The 21,538-nt window shown below is 50.6% G+C and overlaps 2 protein-coding genes across 2 annotated transcripts in view; one reads left to right on the plus strand and one right to left on the minus strand.

The window, feature by feature from the left end:
• The window catches only part of LOC129031813 (sterol 26-hydroxylase, mitochondrial), a 34,018-nt gene extending 29,370 nt beyond the window's left edge, over positions 1–4,648 (plus strand). The window contains exons 3-9 of the mRNA XM_054478574.2: positions 1,568–1,767; positions 1,898–2,095; positions 2,270–2,442; positions 3,369–3,535; positions 3,728–3,806; positions 3,893–4,105; positions 4,259–4,648. Of these exons, the coding sequence (XP_054334549.1) occupies positions 1,568–1,767; positions 1,898–2,095; positions 2,270–2,442; positions 3,369–3,535; positions 3,728–3,806; positions 3,893–4,105; positions 4,259–4,378 (1,150 nt within the window). The 3' untranslated portion in view covers positions 4,379–4,648. The remainder of the gene's footprint in view (positions 1–1,567; positions 1,768–1,897; positions 2,096–2,269; positions 2,443–3,368; positions 3,536–3,727; positions 3,807–3,892; positions 4,106–4,258) is intronic.
• An 8,360-nt stretch (positions 4,649–13,008) lies between these two features.
• PRKAG3 (protein kinase AMP-activated non-catalytic subunit gamma 3) lies at positions 13,009–21,283 on the minus strand. Its single transcript, XM_054478575.2, has 13 exons — positions 21,251–21,283; positions 20,861–20,900; positions 20,271–20,426; positions 19,366–19,769; positions 17,912–17,993; positions 17,396–17,454; positions 17,224–17,269; positions 16,965–17,019; positions 16,637–16,763; positions 16,319–16,484; positions 13,903–13,940; positions 13,586–13,732; positions 13,009–13,241 (listed from the first exon to the last, which is right to left on the minus strand). The coding sequence occupies exons 1-13, from the start codon at positions 21,281–21,283 to the stop codon at positions 13,125–13,127; spliced, it is 1,470 nt and encodes a 489-aa protein (XP_054334550.1). The 3' UTR covers positions 13,009–13,124.
• Between the last annotated feature and the right edge of the window lie 255 nt (positions 21,284–21,538).

Genomic DNA, 21,538 nt, shown 5'->3' on the forward strand with positions numbered 1-21,538 from the left:
GATTCCTACTGTTGAGAGAGTTTTACTTTTGGAACAACTTGAAGTCCCAACAAATAGGTCTATTCTGGTTTTCATTTCTTTTTCAGCAACACTTTCAGTTTATCTTTTTGCAATTTTCCCCTAACATAATAAAGACAGCTCCTGGGGTGCGGTGTTGAAGGTCATTAAATAAATAATAATTTTTTAAAATAAAAAAATATTAAAAAAAAAACTTGACTGGGCATGGTGGCTCACGCCTGTAATCCCAGCACTTTGGGAGGCCAAGGTGGGCAGATCATGAGGTCAGGAGATCAAGACCATCCTGGCTAACACAGTGAAACCCCGTCTCTACTAAAAAAAAATACAAAAAATTAGCCGGGTGTGGTGGCACGCACCTGTAGTCCCAGCTACTCAGGAGGCTGAGGTAGGAGAATCGCTTGAACCTGGGAGGTGGAGGTTGCAGTGAGCTGAGTGGGTGACAGAGCGAGACTCTGTCTCAAACAAAACAAAACAAACAAAAAAAACCAACTTTATTGGTTTTAAAAATTCAAAAGTAATACTCGAAGTGGAAATTCCAATAATAAAATATGAAGTCTCTCGCCCTTCCACTCCTATTGCATCCTCCTTAGCAACCAGTACTGACAGTTTGTTGTGTATTGTCCCCTCTTTATCCAGGAGCATGCAAATATACATGTGGATAGGTAGGATTTTGTCTCCTCTTAAAATTGGACCATATTGTACTTATTGCTCTACAGCTAGCCTTTTAAAAAAATGGACTCATACCCAGCTTGCTTAGGAAAGGAAATAGGTTTGAGGAACAGCTGGGAGTGGGGGCAGTCCCTGGACATTAATCTTGCTTATGGGAAGTATGTTTCCACCCACATGAGCACCCTTGCCTAACCAAGGAGGAGGCCTGACCATCTACCTTGCCTAACCAGGGAGGGGGCCTGACCATCTACCGCATGACTGAGGCAAGAGCCTACAGCATCAGTCTCGTGGGCCTCCCTGTCCCTCTGACCCACTGAGCCAAGCAGAGCATGAAGGCTCAGAGGCTGAGCACTCCGGGAACCCTAACTCGGTCCTCCTTTATTCCTCAGCCTCCGCAGCTCCCCCTTATTTGACATATGGAAGATTCCAGAGCTGTATAATTCCAAGATAATCAATCAATATTCACTAAGCATTCACTGTGTACCAGGCACTGAGCTAAGCACTTGAATGATGTGAACAAGCCTACTCAGATAGGCACTCTTATTATCCCCATTTTATAGAAAGGGAAACTGAGGCACACAGGAGTTGTCTACCTAGGGTCCCTCTGCCAGGAGTGGTCAGACTTGTGATTTGACCCTGGACAGTCTGGTTCTAGATGCCCACCATACCCACTTCCACTCTGCTATAGGGAGATTCTGGTTTGGGGATTCTAAGATTCTATCACTTGAGATTTTGGTGATTCTATAATTCTAAATTCTAGGAGTATGGGATTTCCCTTGAGTCTGGATGGAGGGGGTGGTGGACTTCAGGGTGAGAAGATCTCCCTTAATTGAACCCCCATAGAGGCTTATGTTTGTGCTGTTCCTCTGCATCCCTGCAGGGAAGGACACCACTGGTACCAGCTGCGCCAGGCTCTGAACCAGCGGTTGCTGAAGCCAGCGGAGGCAGCGCTCTATACGGATGCTTTCAATGAGGTGACTGATGACTTTATGACTCGACTGGACCAGCTGCGGGCAGAGAGTGCTTCGGGGAACCAGGTGTCAGACACGGCTCAACTCTTCTACTACTTTGCCTTGGAAGGTACCGTTGCTGGGAGAGGGGCTGGGGAAGGGAATGGGTCAGGGAGAGGTTGTGCTCCCTCTCCTCAAGGGCTTCTGGATTCCATATGTCCTGGTTCTGCCTCCTGTGATGGCCTCTGTGCACTACTCAGCTATTTGCTACATCCTGTTCGAGAAACGCATTGGCTGCCTGCAGCGATCCATCCCCGAGGACACCGTGACCTTCGTCAGATCCATTGGGTTAATGTTCCAGAACTCACTCTATGCCACCTTCCTCCCCAAGTGGACTCGCCCTGTGCTGCCTTTCTGGAAGCGATACCTGGATGGTTGGAATGCCATCTTTTCCTTTGGTGAGGACTCCCAGATTGGGCCCATGGAAGAGAGATGGGGGTGACTCCAGGTCTGTGCGTCAGCAGTCTCTCTCAGGCCTTTTCCCTCATGCTACCAGTTGTTGGAGTGGCTCTTGGTCCTTGGAGATCATGACTTTTGGCTTTGTCCTTTCCTCTTCTCTGTTGCTCTCACAGGGAAGAAGCTGATTGATGAGAAACTTGAGGATATGGAGGCCCAACTGCAGGCAGCGGGGCCAGATGGCATCCAGGTGTCTGGCTACCTGCACTTCTTACTGGCCAGTGGACAGCTCAGTCCTCGGGAGGCCATGGGCAGCCTGCCTGAGCTGCTCATGGCTGGAGTGGACACGGTGCGTGAAGGGGGAGGGTGAGACCAGGGGCCCCCAGCTCCCAACCTGAACCAGTTCCCTATTATCCCTCACCTGATCCCGACCTTCATCCCTCCAAGGACCTGCTTCTTTTTCTGTAACATGGATACAGCACTAGAAGAAAAATAGACAGCTTGCTCAGCTTAGCTGAGGTGGGTGGACAGGGGATGGTCCTTTTGTAAGAAGGATTCCATCACCTCCTGGAGCGTCCTCACGCTCTCTGACAGCTGGGAAGTTCATCTTCCATCTATCCAACTCTCTTGCTGCAATTTGAATGGAGAGTTGGAAGAGCTCATTCACAAGCACTTTCTTTCTTTTTTCTTTTTTTTCGAGACAGAGTCTCACTCTGTTGCCCAGGCTTGAGTGCAGTGGCTTGATCTCAGCTGACTGCAACCTCTGCCTCCTGGGTTCAAGCAGTTATCCTGCCTCAGCCTCCCAAGTAGCTGGGATTACAGGTGTGCACCACCATGCCCAGTTAATTTTTTTTTTTTTAATTCTAGTAGAGACGGAGTTTCACCATATTGGTCAGGCTGGTCTCAAACTCATGACCTCAAGTGATCTGCGTGCCTCGGCTTCTCAAAGAGCTGGGATTACAGGCATGAGCCATCGCATCCAGCCAGCACCTTCTTTCTTTATGGTTCCTATTTCCAGTGCTTTTGTCCTGTTGGGTTTCTCTGTGTTGCCGTCCCCTCCTCCACTGAAGGTGCGATTCTCCATCATATTGGCCCTCATCCCACTGTGGATTCATGTTTAGCATGGAGACTGCCGTGAACCTTCATGTTTTTTCCCGCTAGGCTTGCGGCAAATTCATTTCTCCCACATTTTGCACACACCCACTCATACACCCTCCCATTACTGGCCTCTTTCCTAGAAGTCGCCCTCACCTGATCTCCCACTCTATCTCCTAGACATCCAACACGCTGACATGGGCCCTGTACCACCTCTCAAAGGACCCTGAGATCCAGGAGGCCTTGCACGAGGAAGTGATGGGTGTAGTGCCAGCTGGGCAAGTGCCCCAGCACAAGGACTTTGCCCACATGCCGTTGCTCAAAGCTGTGCTTAAGGAGACTCTGCGGTAGGACAGGCTGCTGTTCTGGGGGGCACAGGATCTCTGTGTGGGGAGGGAATCAGAGGAGGAAATCTGAAGTGAAGACAGGTGGGCTGGGGCTAGTGACAAGGATGAGATGGGAGAGGTAGGGGAGAAGGAGTGGGGCACTTTGTACCCCCATGAATCCAGAGCAGACCCTAGACATTCTTTCCCCTGCAGCCTCTACCCTGTGGTCCCCACAAACTCCCGGATCATAGAAAAGGAAATTGAAGTTGATGGCTTCCTCTTCCCCAAGAACGTGAGTGGGGCTAGAGAGCCTGATTGCCCGGGAGTGCCCTATACCCCCGAAGAAATGCATTCATGCTGCGCAATCTTCCTTTATAGACCCAGTTTGTGTTCTGCCACTATGTGGTGTCCCGGGACCCCACCACCTTCTCTGAGCCTGAGAGCTTCCAGCCCCACCGCTGGCTGAGAAATAGCCAGCCTCCTACTCCCAGGATCCAGCACCCGTTTGGCTCTGTGCCCTTTGGCTATGGGGTCCGGGCCTGCCTGGGCCGCAGGATTGCAGAGCTGGAGATGCAGCTACTCCTGGCAAGGGTGAGCTGGGAGAGGCTAGTAGGGTGTGTGGGCAGGGAGGGGTGGAGGAGTCCTGGGAGGAGAGGAAGGGAGGCACAGGGTAGGAGTGTGCAGAGCGGGGAGTGGATGGCAAACACACAATTCACCCAACCACATGTGCTCTTTACACCCCAGCTGATCCAGAAGTACAAGGTGGTCCTGGCCCCGGAGACGGGAGAGTTGAAGAGTGTGGCCCGCATTGTCCTGGTTCCCAATAAGAAAGTGGGCCTGCAGTTCCTGCAGAGACAGTGCTGACCTGAGTCCCCGCCTTGCTGGGGCTTGTCCTAGAGGCTCCAGCCCTGGCACAGTGGTTCCTGGCTGCCACCATGTCTCAGATGAGGAGGGAGAGAAGGAGGCCACCAGACTCGAGAGGTGGGAGAAACTCCCTGCACTTCCCACAGACCCTGAGCTTTTGCCACTGCTATCATTTTTGAGCAACTCTCTCTCAGCTAAAAGGCCACCCCTTTATTGCATTGCTGTCCTTGGGTAGAATATAAAATAAAGGGACTTTTATTTCTTATTGGAGACCTTTGTCATTCTTTTTGACTACCCAGCATCTGAGGGAATTCCTCTCCTCCAGTGAGTCACGGTGAGAGGCACAGCCGCCCCCGTCCTTGGAAACCGAGAACACCTTTTGCTTTCCCAGACCTCACAGAGAGGCCTTGGTTTCACGAGGCACTGGTTGAGGCCACACCAAGCAGGAACTGCAGTGACTCCCAATCACTGTGTCAGTCAAGTTGTGGTTGTAGAGAATATAAACCACTCTCTTTGAACAGAAAGAGCAGAGATATAGGCAATGGGGTGCTACAAAAATTATTGGAGGTGCTCGAGACTAGACTAGAGTTGACCTCCAGCAGGCACTGAGCAGCTTGGGGAGCACCATGTTGGCCACAATCGGGAGGATGAGAGTCTAGAAGCTATTGCTACAACTATTGGCTCTAGAGCTACTCCACGTCAACTAAGTTCAAGTAGGTCTGTGCCGGCAAAACAAAACAAAACAGCTCACGCAGGATGACCCCCATCCTGCCTCTCAATACCCATGAAGCCAGCAGTAACTGGACTTGGACCTCTGTGAATGCCTCGCGACTGCTCCTGATAGCAGAAAGGGCAGGAGCCTCTACCTTTCTTCCACCTTCCACATCTCTCACATACAGCTGAGAGGGGGATCCTAAGTCCTGCCTGGAGCACTAGCTGCAAGGGAGCCTAGGGATTATAGCTTTTAACTTTCCAGCCTCCTTACAACAAGAAGCCCACTTGAAGGAAAGTGGGTTGCCATTGAGAGCTGCCAATGCATCACAGCACTAGCCTGGAAATTCAGAGTCCAAGCCCCAGCAGTAAATTTTGGTGGAGTCATAGAAAAAAATGAAGTTCACTTTCTTTTTTAAAAATTAATTTGATTTTTTGAGACAGGGTTTCATTCTGTCACCCAGACTGGAGTGCAGTGGCACCATCTTGGCTCACTGCATCCTTAACCCAGGCTCAAGCGATTCTCCCCCTTTAGCCTCCTAAGTAGCTGGAACTACAGGTGTGCACCACCTCGCCTGGCTAATTTTTGTATTTTTTTTTTGTAAAATACGGGGTTTTGCCATGTTGGCCAGGCTGGTCTCGAACTCCGGAGCTCAAGGGGATCTGCCTGCCTTGGTCTCCCGAAGTGCTGGGATTACAGGCGTGAGCCACTGCGACAACCTAAAGTTCACTTTCTTAGGCCTGTGGGAATGATAGGGTTTGAACTCATTTAAAAAATTGTGTCATTGCCCTGATTGAAATACTTCACAACTGCCCTCAGCCCTCAGGTCAAGTTCAAAGTTGCTACTGTGGCTCATTAGACCCACTGTGCCCTGGCACTCTGCACCCTGACCATGGTCACCCTTTCACAGCTGAGCCTGAATGCTTTGCATGTCTCTGAACACATTATGTTCTTTCCAGCCTCAATACCTTGTACCTCCTGTCCCCACTCTTGGAACACCCTCTTCCCCAACTGTCATGTCATCACAGAGAGCTTCCTCTTTCTTAGGATTCAGCTCAAATGTCACTGCCTCTGCAGGGCCTTCCCTGACCTCTCTGAGCAATCCCGTGCCCCGCCTTCCCCTCCTCTGCTTACAGAGCTGAGCTGTCAGCATGCTCACCTTGTTAGAGATCCAGCTCTCTCCCCAACCAACTGTGAATCCCCTGAAGGCCACAAATCAGGCTTCTTTAATGTTGGATCCCAGTGTCTAACTGTGTCTAGCACCTAGGAGGTGCTTAGTAAATGTTTGCTGAAAAAGAGATCGGAATAAGGGGAAGGGAAGAGAAGAGAAGGGGAGAGGAGGACACAGAGTTTTCTACATTGAGAAGGGGAACCCAGCTTGTAATCCTAGCACTTTGGGAGGCCAAGGCGGGCAGACCACTTGAGATTAGCCTGGCCAACATGGTGAAACCTTGTATCTACTAAAAAAAAAACAAAACCAAAAATTAGCTGGCTGTGGTGGCATGCACTTGTAATCTCAGCTACTAGGGAGGCTGAGGCAGGAGAATCGCTTAAACCCAGGAGGCAGAGGTTGCAGTGAGCCGAAACTGCGCAACTGCACTCTGACCTGGGTGACAGAGCCAGACTCCATCTCAAAAAGAAAATAACGGAAAAAAAGAAGAAGAATCTAGAGGGAATTGGGAGGAATTACTGATTATACAGATATGGCTCTCAACCCCTCCTGTGTAGTGGATCCACCTGTGAGAGCTCCTTGCAAATGCTGGGGCTGGGCTCCAAGGCTGCCAGGATCTGTGTCATAAAGTCAACCAGAGTGGAATTCTGCCTTCCCCAGTGTGCTGCTCCTTCAAACCAGCAGGGCCGAGCTGCCAAAATGACATGGGTCCCTTAGTCGCTTTGGAGGTGCTTGGGTGAGGGGAAGTCTGTGATGAGACTTGGATTGGGGTTTTGTAGCAGTTGTGCAAGATGATGTCAGCGTTCATGGTCTTGCAGCTCAGTTAATGAACTGATCTCACGTGGAAGTCCAGGAAGACTTTGTATATCCACACAATGAGATATTATTCACCCACAAGAAAGGAATGAAGTGCTGATTCATGCTACACTATGGATGAACCTTGAAAATCTTAGGCAGATGGAAAGAAGCCAACAAAAAAGCCACATATTGTGTGATTCCATGCATACAAAATGTCCAGAATAGGCAAATCTATAGAGACAGCAAGTAGATTATTGGTTGCCAAGGGTGGAGGGATGGGAGAATGGGGAGTGACTGTTAATGGGTTTGTTTTGGGGGTGATGAGATGTTCTGGAATTAGACAGTGGTCATCACTAACTTTGCTTAACTTTTTAAATATGCTAAATATCACTGAATTGTATATTTTGGTTTTTGTTTGTTTGTTTTTTTGAGGCAGCGCCTCAATTTGTCGCTGAGGGTGGAGTGCAGTGGTGCAATCTCGGCTCACTGCAACCTCCACCTCCTGGGTTCAAGTGAAATCTCCCACATCAGTCTCCCGAGTAGCTGGGATTACAGGTATGTGCCACTGCTGCTGCCTAATTTTTGTATTTTTAGTAGAGACGGGGTTTCATCATGCTGGCCAAGCTGGTCTCGAACACCTGACCTCAAGTGATCCACCTGCCTTGGCCTCCCAAAGTGTGGGATTACAGATGTGAGTCAACACACTAGCCTGAATTGTATATTTTGGAAGGGTGAGATGTATGGCACATTAATTATATCTCAAGTGAAAGAAATCTGTGAAGATCAGTTTGATAAGATTATTATAGACATAGATGTCAATGTAATCAATACTTGCAGAAGATTCTTGGGGGTCACCAATGTCCTAGAGGCACCACATGAATTTCTGAGGCAACACTGCCCTGTCATGTATCTACAGGGCCTAAAATCCAACCTCAAATTGGAAACTGGAAATGCAGAGGAGAAAGGATCTAAGCTGATGGGCGAAGTCACGAAGTCCTTGTGAGGCTGTTTCCTTACCCTTTCATGAGGTGTAGTCACAGCTTCAGAGGCTCCCCGCAAAGTTTTTGTCATCATTGACGGAACACAAGATGTGAGAGCTGAAGAGTTATGAACACAAATGTGAAACCTTGCCTACTGGAGTTGCCACTAGAAAGCCCGCCAACATGGCACTGGGACGAATAGAATCAAAGTCTCCCATGCCCAAACAGAGAAAAACAAAATATAGCATATGGCCAAAGTGATTTATCTTTATACTTTTTTTAATCTTTAAAAGATATTTATTGCCCTATAATATACCTACAGAAAAATGCACTGACCCTAAGCGTACATGAGATTCTTTCATAAATTTCATGTGTACATGTGTACTTCAAGTGTACGTGAAATGACCTCTGTTTATATTCCATCACAATGCCTGGACAAGACTTACTTAATGTAAGTGAAAAAATCACTTTCTTTGACAGTGATTCATTCAGATACATACGTAGTATCTCTAGGATGCATGTGGTCATAGTCTCAGTTCCTTTCCCAGCAGTTTTTTTCTCCGGAGGGAGAAACACATCAGCCCTGGTTTGAGGGTTGACACAGAATTCATCAGTGGCCAGTGACGGGGCACAGTTCCAGGCCCCGAGACTCTCAGGAGCTCGGGGCCCCCAAGCATCACCATGAACAGATGTCACAGTGAGGCTCCCTGAGAGCCAACCCCAACCTTCCTCTATAAAGAAAGAACAACAGCGGATTAAGGATTGTTGGTTCCGCACAGCAGATAGACACTTGGCTGAAAAGACCATGCATATGGTGTTACTCCTACCCCAGCTAATTTGAAATTGTTGGCCAAATTCAGATCCATATTTTCGGGTAAGACTTTAAGAAAACAACTTGTCTTCTTAAACAACAAGGCGGCACTCTTTTTTTTTTTTTCTTTTTTTTGAGACAGAGTCTTGCACTTTTGCCCAGGCTGGAGTGCAGTGGCACGATCTCGGCTCACTGCAACCTCCGCCTCCTGGGTTCATGCCATTCTCCTGCCTCAGCCTCCCAAGTAGCTGGGACTACAGGCGTCTGCCACCACACCTGGCTAATTTTTTCTATTTTTAGTAGAGACAGGGTTTCACCGTGTTAGCCAGGATGGTCTCGATCTCCTGACCTCGTGATCTGCCCACCTCGGCCTCCCAAAGTGCTGGGATTACAGGAGTGAGCCACTGCACCTGGCCTTTTTTTTTTTTTTTAGATGGAGTTTCACTCTTGTCGCCCAGGCTGGAGTGCAATGGCGCGATCTCGGCTCACTGCAACCTCCGACTCCTAGGTTCAAGCGATGCTCCTGCCTCAGCCTCCCGAGTAGTTGGGATTATAGGCGCCCACTACAACACCCCGCTAATTTTTTGTATTTTTAGTGGAGACAGGGTTTCACCATGCTGGCCAGGCTGAGCCTCGAACTCCTGACCTCAGGTGATCCAACTGCCTTGGCCTCCCAAAGTGCTGGGATTACAGGCATGAGCCACCACGCCTGGCCAAGGCGGCAGTCTTGTAAATAAAAATAGACGGGTACCCAGTGTTGCCTGGCTATCTACATGCCGAGGTTCTATGGAAGTTTTAGCTCTGAGTGCATTTTGGCTTGCTAATAGGAGTTTGTTTCTAGGTCATTATTTATGACTCCAGTTTTAATATGCATATCAAATAAAACCTTGGGCAATTGTCATGAAAGGAACATGCAGGATATTGTAATGAACACTTCTGCATTTAAGGAGGTCTGGGAGAAGGGTGGTGAGAATGGTAATGAGTCATACATCTATGTTGTGCCACTACCCTTAGCCATTGCTTCTTGGAGACAATAATTAAATAATAGCTAGACCCCATCATATGACAAATGATTGACTAGCTATGAGCATGGGGCATCCTCATTTCTCAGCCCAGTCCCATGTTCATCATGTGCTATTAGTCATAAGTCTCTAGCATTTATAGAAAATAAACACAGTTGCTCAGTTCCCACCCCCAAATGAGGAAATTAGTATGGAATGGAGCCCTGGAATCTGCATTTTGTAAGGCTTCTTTGGTGATCCTGATGCACATCCAGGGCAGAGAGCTACTGAAGGGGTTGTGAGAAGAGAGACGGGAAAGCGAAGGAAGCTACAGAAACCCAGAGAGGCCCGCAGAGGTCTGAGGCTGGGCTGGGGGCACGGAGGCAGCAATGCCTGGAAAACCAGCCCCGCCCCAAGTTCACCTGCGGGAACAGAGTGGGCGGCACAGCTGGCTGCACACAGGGCGTGTCTTCCATTCAGAGCTGGAGTGGAAGAAGCAGCCGCAGCCCGGGTGGAAACTCCGTGACTCTTTTCTAGCAGCCATGATGGCTGCAAGGGCTGGGCTGTGACCAAAGGAGGGGTCTGAGGCAGGGAGGGTGGCATGTGCCCTTACAGAGAAGGTCCCACAGAGCAGAGCCACCCAGAGGCACAGCCTCAAAAGACCGACCTGTTACAAGATCCCAGAGCCCCAGGCTCCCCAGGAACACTGTCACTGGAGAGATCCTCTCTGGGCCCAGACCCAACCATCACCCAACTCCAATCCTCTCCCTTGAGCCCAAGACCCTGGACCTTCCCGGGCGGGACCACAACAGAGCCAGCACTGACCCTCAGGTTTTGGCAAAATGTCTAATGAGGGAACATCTTCATTTATGGTCCAACCAATTCAGTACAAAGCCTCTGCCTTCTTGCTCTGTGAGGTAAGGGGAAGGGGTCATGTTTTAGAGACAGTAACCTCCCCCTTCTCTGGACAGCCAGACATGTGGTACCCATTGCCACAGGGAAGGTGACATAGCAGAAGCAAGCCTTGGCTTTGGAATTTCAAAAGCTTGATTCTGAAGGCGGGTGGCAAGAACTCAGGACACTTACAGTGCATTTGGAAGAATATATGATGGGTTAAAGAATAAAAGCCTCCTCTCTCCCCCACTGGTCAAGATTCCATAGGTTGGCAGGGCTTGGGGAGCAAGGCGAATGTTGACATTTCTGGAATCCTTGAGAAAAGGACCCTGAGAAGGAGGTTGCGGCTAAGGAGGGGGAAAGTATGACAAATACTCCATATAGGTTTGGAGGTGATAAGTGTAGGCAAGCACTGGGTAGAAGAACCCACACGCTTCCTGGGTAGAGCCTGGGAAAACAGCAAGCCAAAGAGCAGAACAGGGGACTGGGCTGTCAATCTTAGCAGTTGGCCTGGAACAGAATTACCGAGCTTCCTGAAGCCAGAGGGTGTGCAGGGCCAGGAGCTAGAATCTTCCACATGCTCCAAGCCACAAATCCCCAAATAGGCTTTGTGGAAGTGAAGGAGCCCCTGGCAGACCATGCACAACCAACTGATGACCAGATGGGGAGGGGATGTCCAAGCAGGTGCTGGCATGGATGGATGATGATGGCTGAGGAACAGAGTCTTACATGACTTAAAGCCACACCCCCACCCGACCGAGCTTAACCCCAGGAAAAGGTCAGGGGGAGACTTTGAATTGACTGAGATTAATTTCTACCACCTGCTGAAATGGGGTTCCTAATAGAAATTACATTCTGTGTTAGAAAAATAAAGTTATGCTTCTTGCAGATTAGAGTTTGTAGGCTGAGTTGTACCTACTATATAAGTAATGAATTAATATTTTCTTTACGATTTTGTAAAGAAAAGAGAAGAAAGAAATTTCAGTAGAATAGCGCTACATTGCAAAAGAAACGCCACTTGCGATTTTTATCGATTTTCCTTCTTGTCTTTGAATTTAGAAAGCACAAGACTCTTGCCACAATTTCAGGTCAAATGACTGCAGCATTTTGAGTGAAACCCATAAAATCTAAGTTCATGGATTGTTCCTTTTGTTTTGATTTTTCAATTGCTCATTCTCAGGGGTCCATATACAAGGCCATCCATCCCTGGGGACTAAGAACATGGCTCATTGCAAGAGCTAAGGAGTTTTCTGGACAAGAGTGGAGGGAGGACTCCCCCGCTCCAACAGGCAGTTCTATAAATAACGGCTGCTCCATGGTGGCCCCTGAAATGCATCATTTCAGCAGGCTTGAAATGACAAAGCCTGGAGAGTAGGAGGGCAGTGGTGACGTTGCTGGGAACAACAGCTGGGACTCCCAGGAGCTGAAGTCTGAAGCCATAGGTAGCCCAGAAACCGAGGAATCCAGAAGCCCTGACTAAACCCACCGGGGCCGTCCAACCCAGTTAGGTGGCAAGGGGATGGGTGGGCATGGAGCACAGATGGCCCTGGGGTAATCCTAGTGCCTCTGGTTCAGGGACCTCCAAGCTTGACTCAGCTGTTCTCCTTAATTTCATCATCCCATGGTGCACTGGGCATGCCCGAGGGCTTCTGGGAGCACAGGTAGGGCAAGGGCAATTTGGGAGGGCTGAAGAAGCCTGTGAGGAAAAGAAAAGGGAAGATGGTGACCACATAGGAGAGGCAGCAGCCTTTCCAACAGGGGAGTCTTGCCAGCCATGGCTAGTAGATGGAATCTGTGCCCATCCTCTGCAAGCCCCTAGCAAACGTGTAACCAGGAAAGAGTCTGAGATCATGTCACATTTCCTGAGATGAGCACGTAGGTAGAAGCTCCTTCCTTTAAGCTTTAGTTCTTACTGGGGATGGAAATTCCATCCAACAAATGTTTATATAGCTTGCTTCCTTCTAATGGGATTTCCAGCAGGTGGAAATTGAATTGTGAGGGAACAAGTAAATCTTCCCAGAGTGTCTGAAGTGACATTGCTGCCTTAGCTTTTAGCCGGGGCTCTGTCCCTCCCTTCTAGAACAGTCTCCATGACCTCAGCTGAAAATGGGAAAAAGGGGGGACCTGTGAGTCCTTATACTTGCAGTTTTCACAGGGCTGCTCAGCTTTGAGCTTGGCCACTCCCATTCAGGGTGTCCCAATCTGAGATCCAGGAAATCAGGAAGACTAAGAGGCTGGTGTCATGGCCCAGGGCAGAGCCTACCTGAATCATAGCTGAACCAGCAAATGGGGGTGGGGGAAGATGAAGGCTGAGTTCTCTGGCTCCCTTCATTGGCTTCCAGGCGTGCAGGTGGCTTGGGATTGAGGACTCAGATCTTCTCAGGCCCCGAGGGCATCAATGCCAGCAGGGCTGAGCACCAGCGCCTGAAGGATGTCGGAGAGGGAGACCACGCCCAAGAGATGCTGGGTCTCATCCACTAGCACCAGCCTGTGTACCTGTGGGTCCGCAATGTTCAGTGAGGGGGCAGAGCCATGGGGCTACAGCAGCTACTGAGGTTGGTGCCAAGAATCAGGGGAAACAACCCAACATGACTGAGGGAGAGAGTGTCTCCTAGAAACCAGTTAGGGATGGCTGTGACCGGCCTAAGGTGATCAGTTGGCAGTGACCCCTGGCATAAGGGCCCCATGGACAGGACCAGGTGCAGGCCAGTGTGGGCACCAGGAGTTGGTGATGAAATGGAAGGATAGGCCAGGTGCCCGATGTTCAGGGATGGCTAGAGCCGTGCGTGAGAAGGACTGGGCTATATGTGTTGGGGGCATGAATGGAGGGCACAGGGTACCTGCTCCCGAGCAATCCTGTCGATCACTTCCCCCAAGCTCTCATGGGGCTGGCACGAAAGGACTCCCTCCAGACATAGTGTCCTCTGCCTCAGGGCTTCTCCCACACTCACGTCCAGGTGGTTGTAGGTTTGCTGGGCAGCCAGGTGCTGGGGCAGAGAGAGAAGTATGGCTCCTAGTCACCCCCTTGCCTGGGCTCCTACCCTACAGATGTCAACCCCTGCATACTTGTCAAGGTCCCCCTGGTCCACAGAGGCCCCCCACCCATCCCCACACCCTTAGCCTCCCTGCAGCATCCCACCTTTCCAGCGACACTTACAATCACATCGAAGCGGGAATAGAGGCCCACGACCTGACCTGCAGAGGGTGGTTGCGGGGGGCAGGGGGAGAAAGACAGGGAAGAGGCTATGATCAGAACTGGGGTGCTGTGTAGAGGGCCTAGGGCTATTTGCATCAGGGTGCCTCTACCAGAACCCAAGGATCAAACTTAGCATCCCAGAGTGAGACAGCCTGACATTGAGCATCCTGAGGAAATGCAGTGCGAGTAACACGGCATCACCTACGAAATAGTCTAGCCTCGAATTTATTGTCCAAATCTCTTCAAGTCTTTAGATATAATTTCAGTTTACAGGAAACACAGGAATAGAGAACAAAGTAAAGGCCAGCTCTAGAAAGCAAACAGACAAATCTGGATGTGGGGTATCCTATAGGACAACTGACCCAGGCTTTTTAACTCACCTATGTCACAACAATTTAGGGGGAATGGAGCTGTTCTACATTTAAAGAGATTTAAGGAACAAAAGACACAAATGTAAACCATGGACTTCAATTGGATCCTGTTTTGAACACATCAACTATGAAAAATACATTCCCTTGGGAGGCCGAGGTGGGTGGATCACAAGGTCAGGAGTTCAAGACCAGCCTGGCCAACATAGTGAAACCCCATCTCTACTAAAGATACAAAAAATTAGCCGGGTGTGATGGCACGCACCTGTAAACTCAGCTATTCGGGCAGCTGAGGCAGGAGAATTGCTTGAATCTGGGAGGTGGAGGTTGCAGTGAGCCAAGATTGCACCATTGCCTTCTAGCCCAGGTGACAGAGCAAGACTCTGTCTCAATAAATAAATAAATAAATAAATAAATAAAAATAAAAATAAAAATAAAAATAAAAATTCTTGGCCGGTCATGGTGGTTCATGCCTGTAATCCCAACACTTTGGGAGGCCAAGACAGGTGGATCACTTGAGGTCAGGAGTTGGAGACCGGCCTGGCCTATATGGTGAAACCTCATCTGTACTAAAAATATCCCCCCAAAAATTAGCTGGGCGTGGTGTCGTGTGCCTGTAATCCCAGCTACTCAGGAGGCTGAGGCACAAGAATCGCTTGAACTCGGGAGGCAGAGGTTGCAGTGAGCCGAGATGGCACCACTGCACTCTAGCCTGAGTGACACAGGGAGACTCCGTCCCAAAACAACAACAAAAATACCCAACATTCTTGAGGAAATGGAGAAGTGAGAATAAGGATTGGATGTCAGACAACAATATGAATTATTCATGGTTTTGTTTAGTGGTATAAAACGCACTTTTTTTTTTTTTGGAGTCTCACTCTGTTGCCAGGCTGGAGTGCAGTGGCATGATCTTGGCTCACTGCAACCTCTGCCTCCCGGGTTCAAGCGATTCTCCTGCCTCAGCCTCCCGAGTAGCTGGGACTAGAGGTGTGCGCCACAATGCCCAGCTAAATTCTTTTGTAGATTTAGTAGAGATGGGGTTTCATCATATTGGCCAGGATAGTCTCGATCTCTTGACCTCGTGATCCGCCCACCTTGGCCTCCCAAAGTGCTGGGATTACAGGCATGAGCCACCGCCCCTGGCCAAAAATACACTTGTTTTAAGAGGTGCACTAAAGTGTTTAGGGGTGAAATGACACGATGTCTGTAATTTACTTTGAATTACTTCAGAGAAAAAGATGAACTAGTTATGGCAATATAGTACCAGTAGTTAATCTAGGCAATGGATATAGGTGGTTCATTATGCAATTTCTTTCTACCATTTTTATACATTTGAAGTTTTTTATAATCAAAAATAAATTGAAACCACTTCTTGATATCTCTCTTAATTATGATGATTTTAGCTTTGAAATATTTCATAGCCATCATTCAACCAAAGAAATAATCTTGTCATTTCTGTAGCCCTTTTTCAGTGTAGGAAACTGAGGTCTGGCTGGGGGCCCGAGGTCCCATGGCACATTTTTTTTAAATTTTATTATTTCGTTATTATTATTTTAGAGACAGGGTCTTGCTCTGTTGCCCAGGCTGGAGTGTCACTGTATGTAAACTCAAACTCCTGGCCTCAAGCGACCTTCTCGCTCTGGCCTCTCTCAAAGTGCTGGCGTTACAGCCATGCCCCACGTGCCCGGCTCCATTTTAAGGTGAACTAAAACTAAAATCTGCTGCTTCCTCTCACTATGCCCATTCTCATGCACATAACCTTTTAAATCCTCCTGTGAAGTCAGAAAGATGAGTGTTGTGAAGAATCCCATTTCACAAAGGAGGAAACTGAGGCACTGAGAGGCTAAGCAACTGGCCCAAGTCTCAGAGTAGACGGAGACTTCTAATCCCCAGTCCATCGGGTACCCATCACAGGGATGGCATGGGAACCCCTGCCCTTCCCATATTCTCCCCACCAAGTTCTCCCAGGCCCCAGCCCAGCCCGAGCCTCTCATCCTAGGGGTGGGTACCACATTCGTTGACCACAGGCAGTGCAGACACACGCCGGTCCACAAAGATGTCCAGTGCAGTCAGGATGGGTGCTGTCTCCAGCACCACAGCCAAGTCTCGGAATGTGCCGATGCCCAAATCTTGGATAGTGCGGTAGAGGAAGGAGGGCCGGGGCAGCAGGGAACCCTGGTTAGGATGGGGACCCGGTGGAGATCAGGGATCCAGCAGCTTCAAGAGGGCTCCCAGCTCTTCCCGCTGACTGCTAGGGCTGAAGACTCCTCAGGCCCTCTGATCACCTGCCCAGGTCTCCCCCTTCCTCCCACCTGGGCCAGGCTTACAAAGATGTGCAGGAACTTGAGCAGGCGTTTGTGTGTGAGGATGTGGAGTACGTTTCCTGACACCGGGTCCAGAACAGGCAGGCGATGGATCCGGTTCTTGATGAGGGTGTAGACAGCTTCGAACAGGCTGCAGAGATGGGAGCAGTGAGCCTCGGGGCAGCCGGGGGAGAGACAACCTCCATCCCAGCCCCCTAAAAAGGAGGGCAGGGCACCAAGGCTCCCTTGTCTGTGTGGCGCCTAGGATGAAGAGGTGAGTTCAGAGCTGAGTGGGACTGGGGAAGGGGACTGTGGGAGGAGGAGGCTCAGGTGAATGAGCGGAGACACCCACCTGTCATTAGGAGAGATGGAGACCAGAGGCTTGAAGCAGCCTTGCAGGTAGATCTCTGCAGAAAGAGCCAGAGTCAGGCCAGGGGAGACGGTCACCTGCCTCACCTTGCAGTCCCAGGCAGCTTCCCTTCCGTCAGGCACCCGAGGCTCCTATGGTCCCTCCCCTGTTCGCTCCAGGACATACCCACTGCCCGTCCTCCACCTTAGGCCCTGACCCACCCTCACCAACAGCCCCTTTCCGGGTTCCTCTCCCCACTTACCCCTCCAGGTCTCAATCTTATGTTGTTCAATCTCATAGATCTGGACCTAGAGACATCGACAGGACTCCAGAAGTCAGGCAGACGTGGGCTTCTAGGGCACCAGGCTCCAGGAGGATGCCCCTCTGCCCCCGCCCCTTCTGGGTGCCCGTAAGATTCCCAGCCCACTCCTCACCAGGGGGGACCTGTAGTAGCGATGCAGCACCAGGATGAAGTCAGTGATGGTCAGCATCCCTGCAGGGGAGGGGCGGGGAGGAGGTCAGCCCAGGGCCTTTGGGTGGAAGGCAAGTTGAGGGTCAGATCCCCTCCCCACCCTCCCAGTGTCCTTGCACTGAGACACAGCAGGGACTGTGGGAACAGGACAGTGGGGCAGCCCCCCAGGCCTGAGAAGTGGGGCTCTTTCTCTCCTGCCTCCTCCCATTTGCTCCCTAGCACCTATGGCACAGGGCCATGCAGTAGCGGAGGTGAAAGGTGTCAGCTGGTCATAGCGGCTCCACAGATGGGGAAATTGAGCCCCAGGGTCTCCCAGCTGGCCATACAGACTCGGGATGGACTTTCCCCCACCCTGGCCCCTGTCTGGGCTTGGCCTGAAGCCAAGCTTGTGGTATATCAGAGATCAGCCCCAGAACAACCGTACGAGGTCTCCCCCTCGCCTTCTCCATCTCCATTCACCTCCCCAGCCTCTCCTCACCCACAAAGCTCTGCTTCTTGCTGTCCCATAGAGGGGCTGCCCGCACACCGTTGGCCACCAGAGCAAAGAAGGCCTTCTTGATCTGAGGGGCCAGGGAGAACAGTCAAGGGTGGGTCCCGAGAGACCCTCACCCTCCTCTCTGCCCCTCAGTGGGCACCTCCTATCTGCCTGCTATCCCCTCCCTGTCCCACCCAGGGTTCTTCCATGGGGCCTTCTCCTGGACCCTCCTCTACACCAGCTGGCCTGTCTTCCTCATGTCACAGTACACGCTAGACATGATCGTTGCTGGGGACATGTACATAGATAAGGCTGTGGCCTGAGACACGGAGCCCCTCACCTGGCACGCCAGGGAGTGAGAAATTCTAAATTCATGTTTCCATTTGGAGGGCATGTGTGTACAGACACAGTCTAGTTTTTGATAGACTAAGTACCGGATACATAGTTATTTACATAACATTTGCATATTTACATACTTTTTTTGTAGATAAATAATTATATTGACTCATTTCGTGCCCCGTCCTAAGCAGTACTATCTGCACATGCTGGTTATATTTTTTAACGCACCCTAAAACAAATATAAAGCTACTGAAATAGACATATTTTTTCACGAACCACTAGAATCAAAACGTGTGCTATGGACAATACATACACCGTGTTTTGGGAAACGCTGCACTGCATAACAATGAGAAGAATAAGATTATAGACATTTATAGCTAAGCCTAATGGAAGAGCAGGTGCCAGAGCTCATTATTTTTTCTGTTACCAAAAGAGTCCCCTTTGTTCTAAGTCACTCTGTAATGTCTTTTTTTTTTTTGACATGGAGTTTTGCACTGTCTCCTGGGCTGGAGTGCAGTGGCACAATCTCGGTTCACTGCAACCTCCGCCTCCTGGGTTCAAGTGATTCTCCTGCCTCAGCCTCCCAAGTAGCTGGGATTACAGGCACCCACCACCACGGCCGGCTAATTTTTTGTATTTTTTTTTTTAGTAGAGATGGGGTTTCACCATGTTGGTCAGGCTGGTCTTGAACTCCTGACCTTGTGATTTGCCCACCTCGACCTCCTAAAGTGCTGGGATTACAGGCGTGAGCCACTGTGCCCGGCCTCTGCAATGTCTTACACATACTTTGTTCACGCTTTATACTGGGTAGTCCAAGAATCCTCTGAACTATGTAGGGTGCAGCAGGCATTTCGATCCCCATTTTAGAGACAAGAAAGGTAATGTAACTCAAGGTCCTACAGATACTAAGTGGCAGAGCTGTGATGACTATTATGTGTGCTCACAGAGAGTAGAAGCTGTCCCTCCCCTAACTGGCCTCCATAGTGCTAATGAGTCCTTTCAGGGGGCTTGCTTGCAGGGGCACCTGGCTTGGCAGGGCATCCTGCAGGGTGGGAGTGGTGGCTGCAGCACCATGTGGATGGAGAGCGAGTACAGGTTGGACAGAGCCATGGCCTCACCTCCAGCATGGTGTCGAAGATGACCAGCTTGGAGCTAGTTGCCATGGCATCGTAGCAGGTGTGCTCCTGCATGAAGCGCATGTAGATCTGGGCGCCGGGTTTCCGCAGTTCGTCATCCCAGCCCAGCTTGGGAAATGGGGCCTGTGGGGACAGGCACGGGGCAGGCTTCTCTTCCACCAGGCCTTCTAGCTCACACTCCCAGGCCTCTGTGGCTGGGAACTCCGTGGCCAGCTCCACATCATCTGTGCTGGAGCCTGCAGCTGAGGCTGTACAGTCAGAGGGGAGGCAGTCCCACTCTATTGGTGGAGTGCCCACCCCGGCAGGATCAGCTTGAGCCAAGGGTGTGGCCTTGGGGAATGTGGCCTCCAGCCCGGTGGACTCAGCAGCTGGCATGGACTGGGGACCTGTTTGGGGGAGGAGGGGAAGAGGACAGTAACTCCATCTTCCAAAGCACGTTCTCATCTGCTGTCGCCATTCATCTCACAGCAGCCTTGGGAAGCCTGGATGCTGTGGCCCTTTTTTGCAGGTGAGGGGCTGACCTGAGAGTCACCGCAGATAGTGGCTCTGTCCCATCTTTCTGAGTTGGCCGTGCTGGCCTCTGGCACTGCAGTGCAGTTGTTCTCTACCATGCAGGGAGACTGAGGCCACAAGATGAGGGTTGGGTCCAACTCTGTGTTATGGAAGGACCTGAGGCAGAGCCCAGACCCAGGCTCCTCTGGGACTTCCCACTCCCCTGGCCCCCATCTCCCCAGAACTGGCCTTGGCCCCCATCTCCCCAGAACTGGCCTTGGCCCCCATCTCCCCAGAACTGGCCTTGGCCCCCATCTCCCCAGAACTGGCCTTGGCCCCCATCTCCCCAGAACTGGCCTTGGCCCCCATCTCCCCAGAACTGGCCTTGGCCTCACCTTCCCCCTGACCCGGTGGCTCCCCTTCCTCCACCGCCTTCTGCCTTGTCCATCTCGAGGCTTTGGCCCTCCGTTTCCCGCGGATTCTTTCTGAGCTGCTGGTCACAGCTGGTGATGGCCATGAGCTGCTGTTTTCTTGCTCTAGGAAGCTCATCTCTGGAAGGGGAATGGGGCCTGTTTGGTTAATAGGGAGTAATACATCAAAATCAATTCAAATGTTATTCATAATCTTTAGGATTTGCAAGCTTCCAATGGGCTTTTCCCCAACATATTTCTCATTTAAAACTTACAGCAGCCTTATAAGGCAGGCATTATTATCATCCCTATTTTGCTAGTGAGGGACCAGAAATTCAGAGAGGTTAAGCAATTTGCTGCAAATCACACAGCAAGTAAGTGGGAAAGTCACTTCTGAAAAGAGGAAATTGGAGGTAAGGGAAACACACCTGGGGAAAGGAAGAAGAACAATGAGGAAGAAAGACCAAAAGGAGGAAGATAGAAGTCAGGCTGGGAGGGAATTGGGGTCCCAGAAAAGTGGGGGACAAGGAAGTGGGGGAAGAGATTAGGCCCCAGGGAGGGGGCATTCTCCCTACCTTGATGCTCAGAACCCCCAAGGCTGCTCCAGGAAGGGGTCTGTGGGGAGAAGAGTTTCTGAAGGAGTGCTTTACATTCCCAAACCCCTTCTCCCTGCACACACGCCTACACACCCATGCACACCAATACACACGCTCAGACACACGGCCATACACAAACAGACATGAAGCCATACACAAACACACACAGAAACACACACATCCAAACACTCCCAGGCACACAGAACCACACGCACTCACAATACCCAGACACGCACATGCTCATATTCATGAGAAAATCCAGACCAAACACACACCAGAAGACACACTCCCAGACACACATTCACAGCCCGTGCTCTCAATCTTCTGGCCTCAGCTGCCCCGGCTCTGGCTCCCCTGGGACCCCCATACCCTGCGCAGTGCGTGCTCCAGCTCCGGCTCCATGTGGCCAGCCCCGGACCAACGGAGAGCAAGTGTGAGACACTGTGGCTGGGCCGCACTATTCTGGGCCCGGCCCTGGGCACCCTGCCCTGCCAGGATCGGTTTCTCTCTGATTGGGTGTCAGGCAATGAGAGGGAGGGGCCCCCACTCGCTCAGCTGCTACAGCCCTGAAGGCTGGGGGTTGCTGGGAGGGAAGGGGCGCACCTGATAATCTGGGTACTTGGTCCTCAGCTGCCTCCTGGGTCACTGAGGACAAGC

Source organism: Pongo pygmaeus, chromosome 11, assembly GCF_028885625.2.
Source record: "Pongo pygmaeus isolate AG05252 chromosome 11, NHGRI_mPonPyg2-v2.0_pri, whole genome shotgun sequence".
In the NCBI taxonomy this organism is placed as follows: Eukaryota; Metazoa; Chordata; class Mammalia; order Primates; family Hominidae; genus Pongo; species Pongo pygmaeus.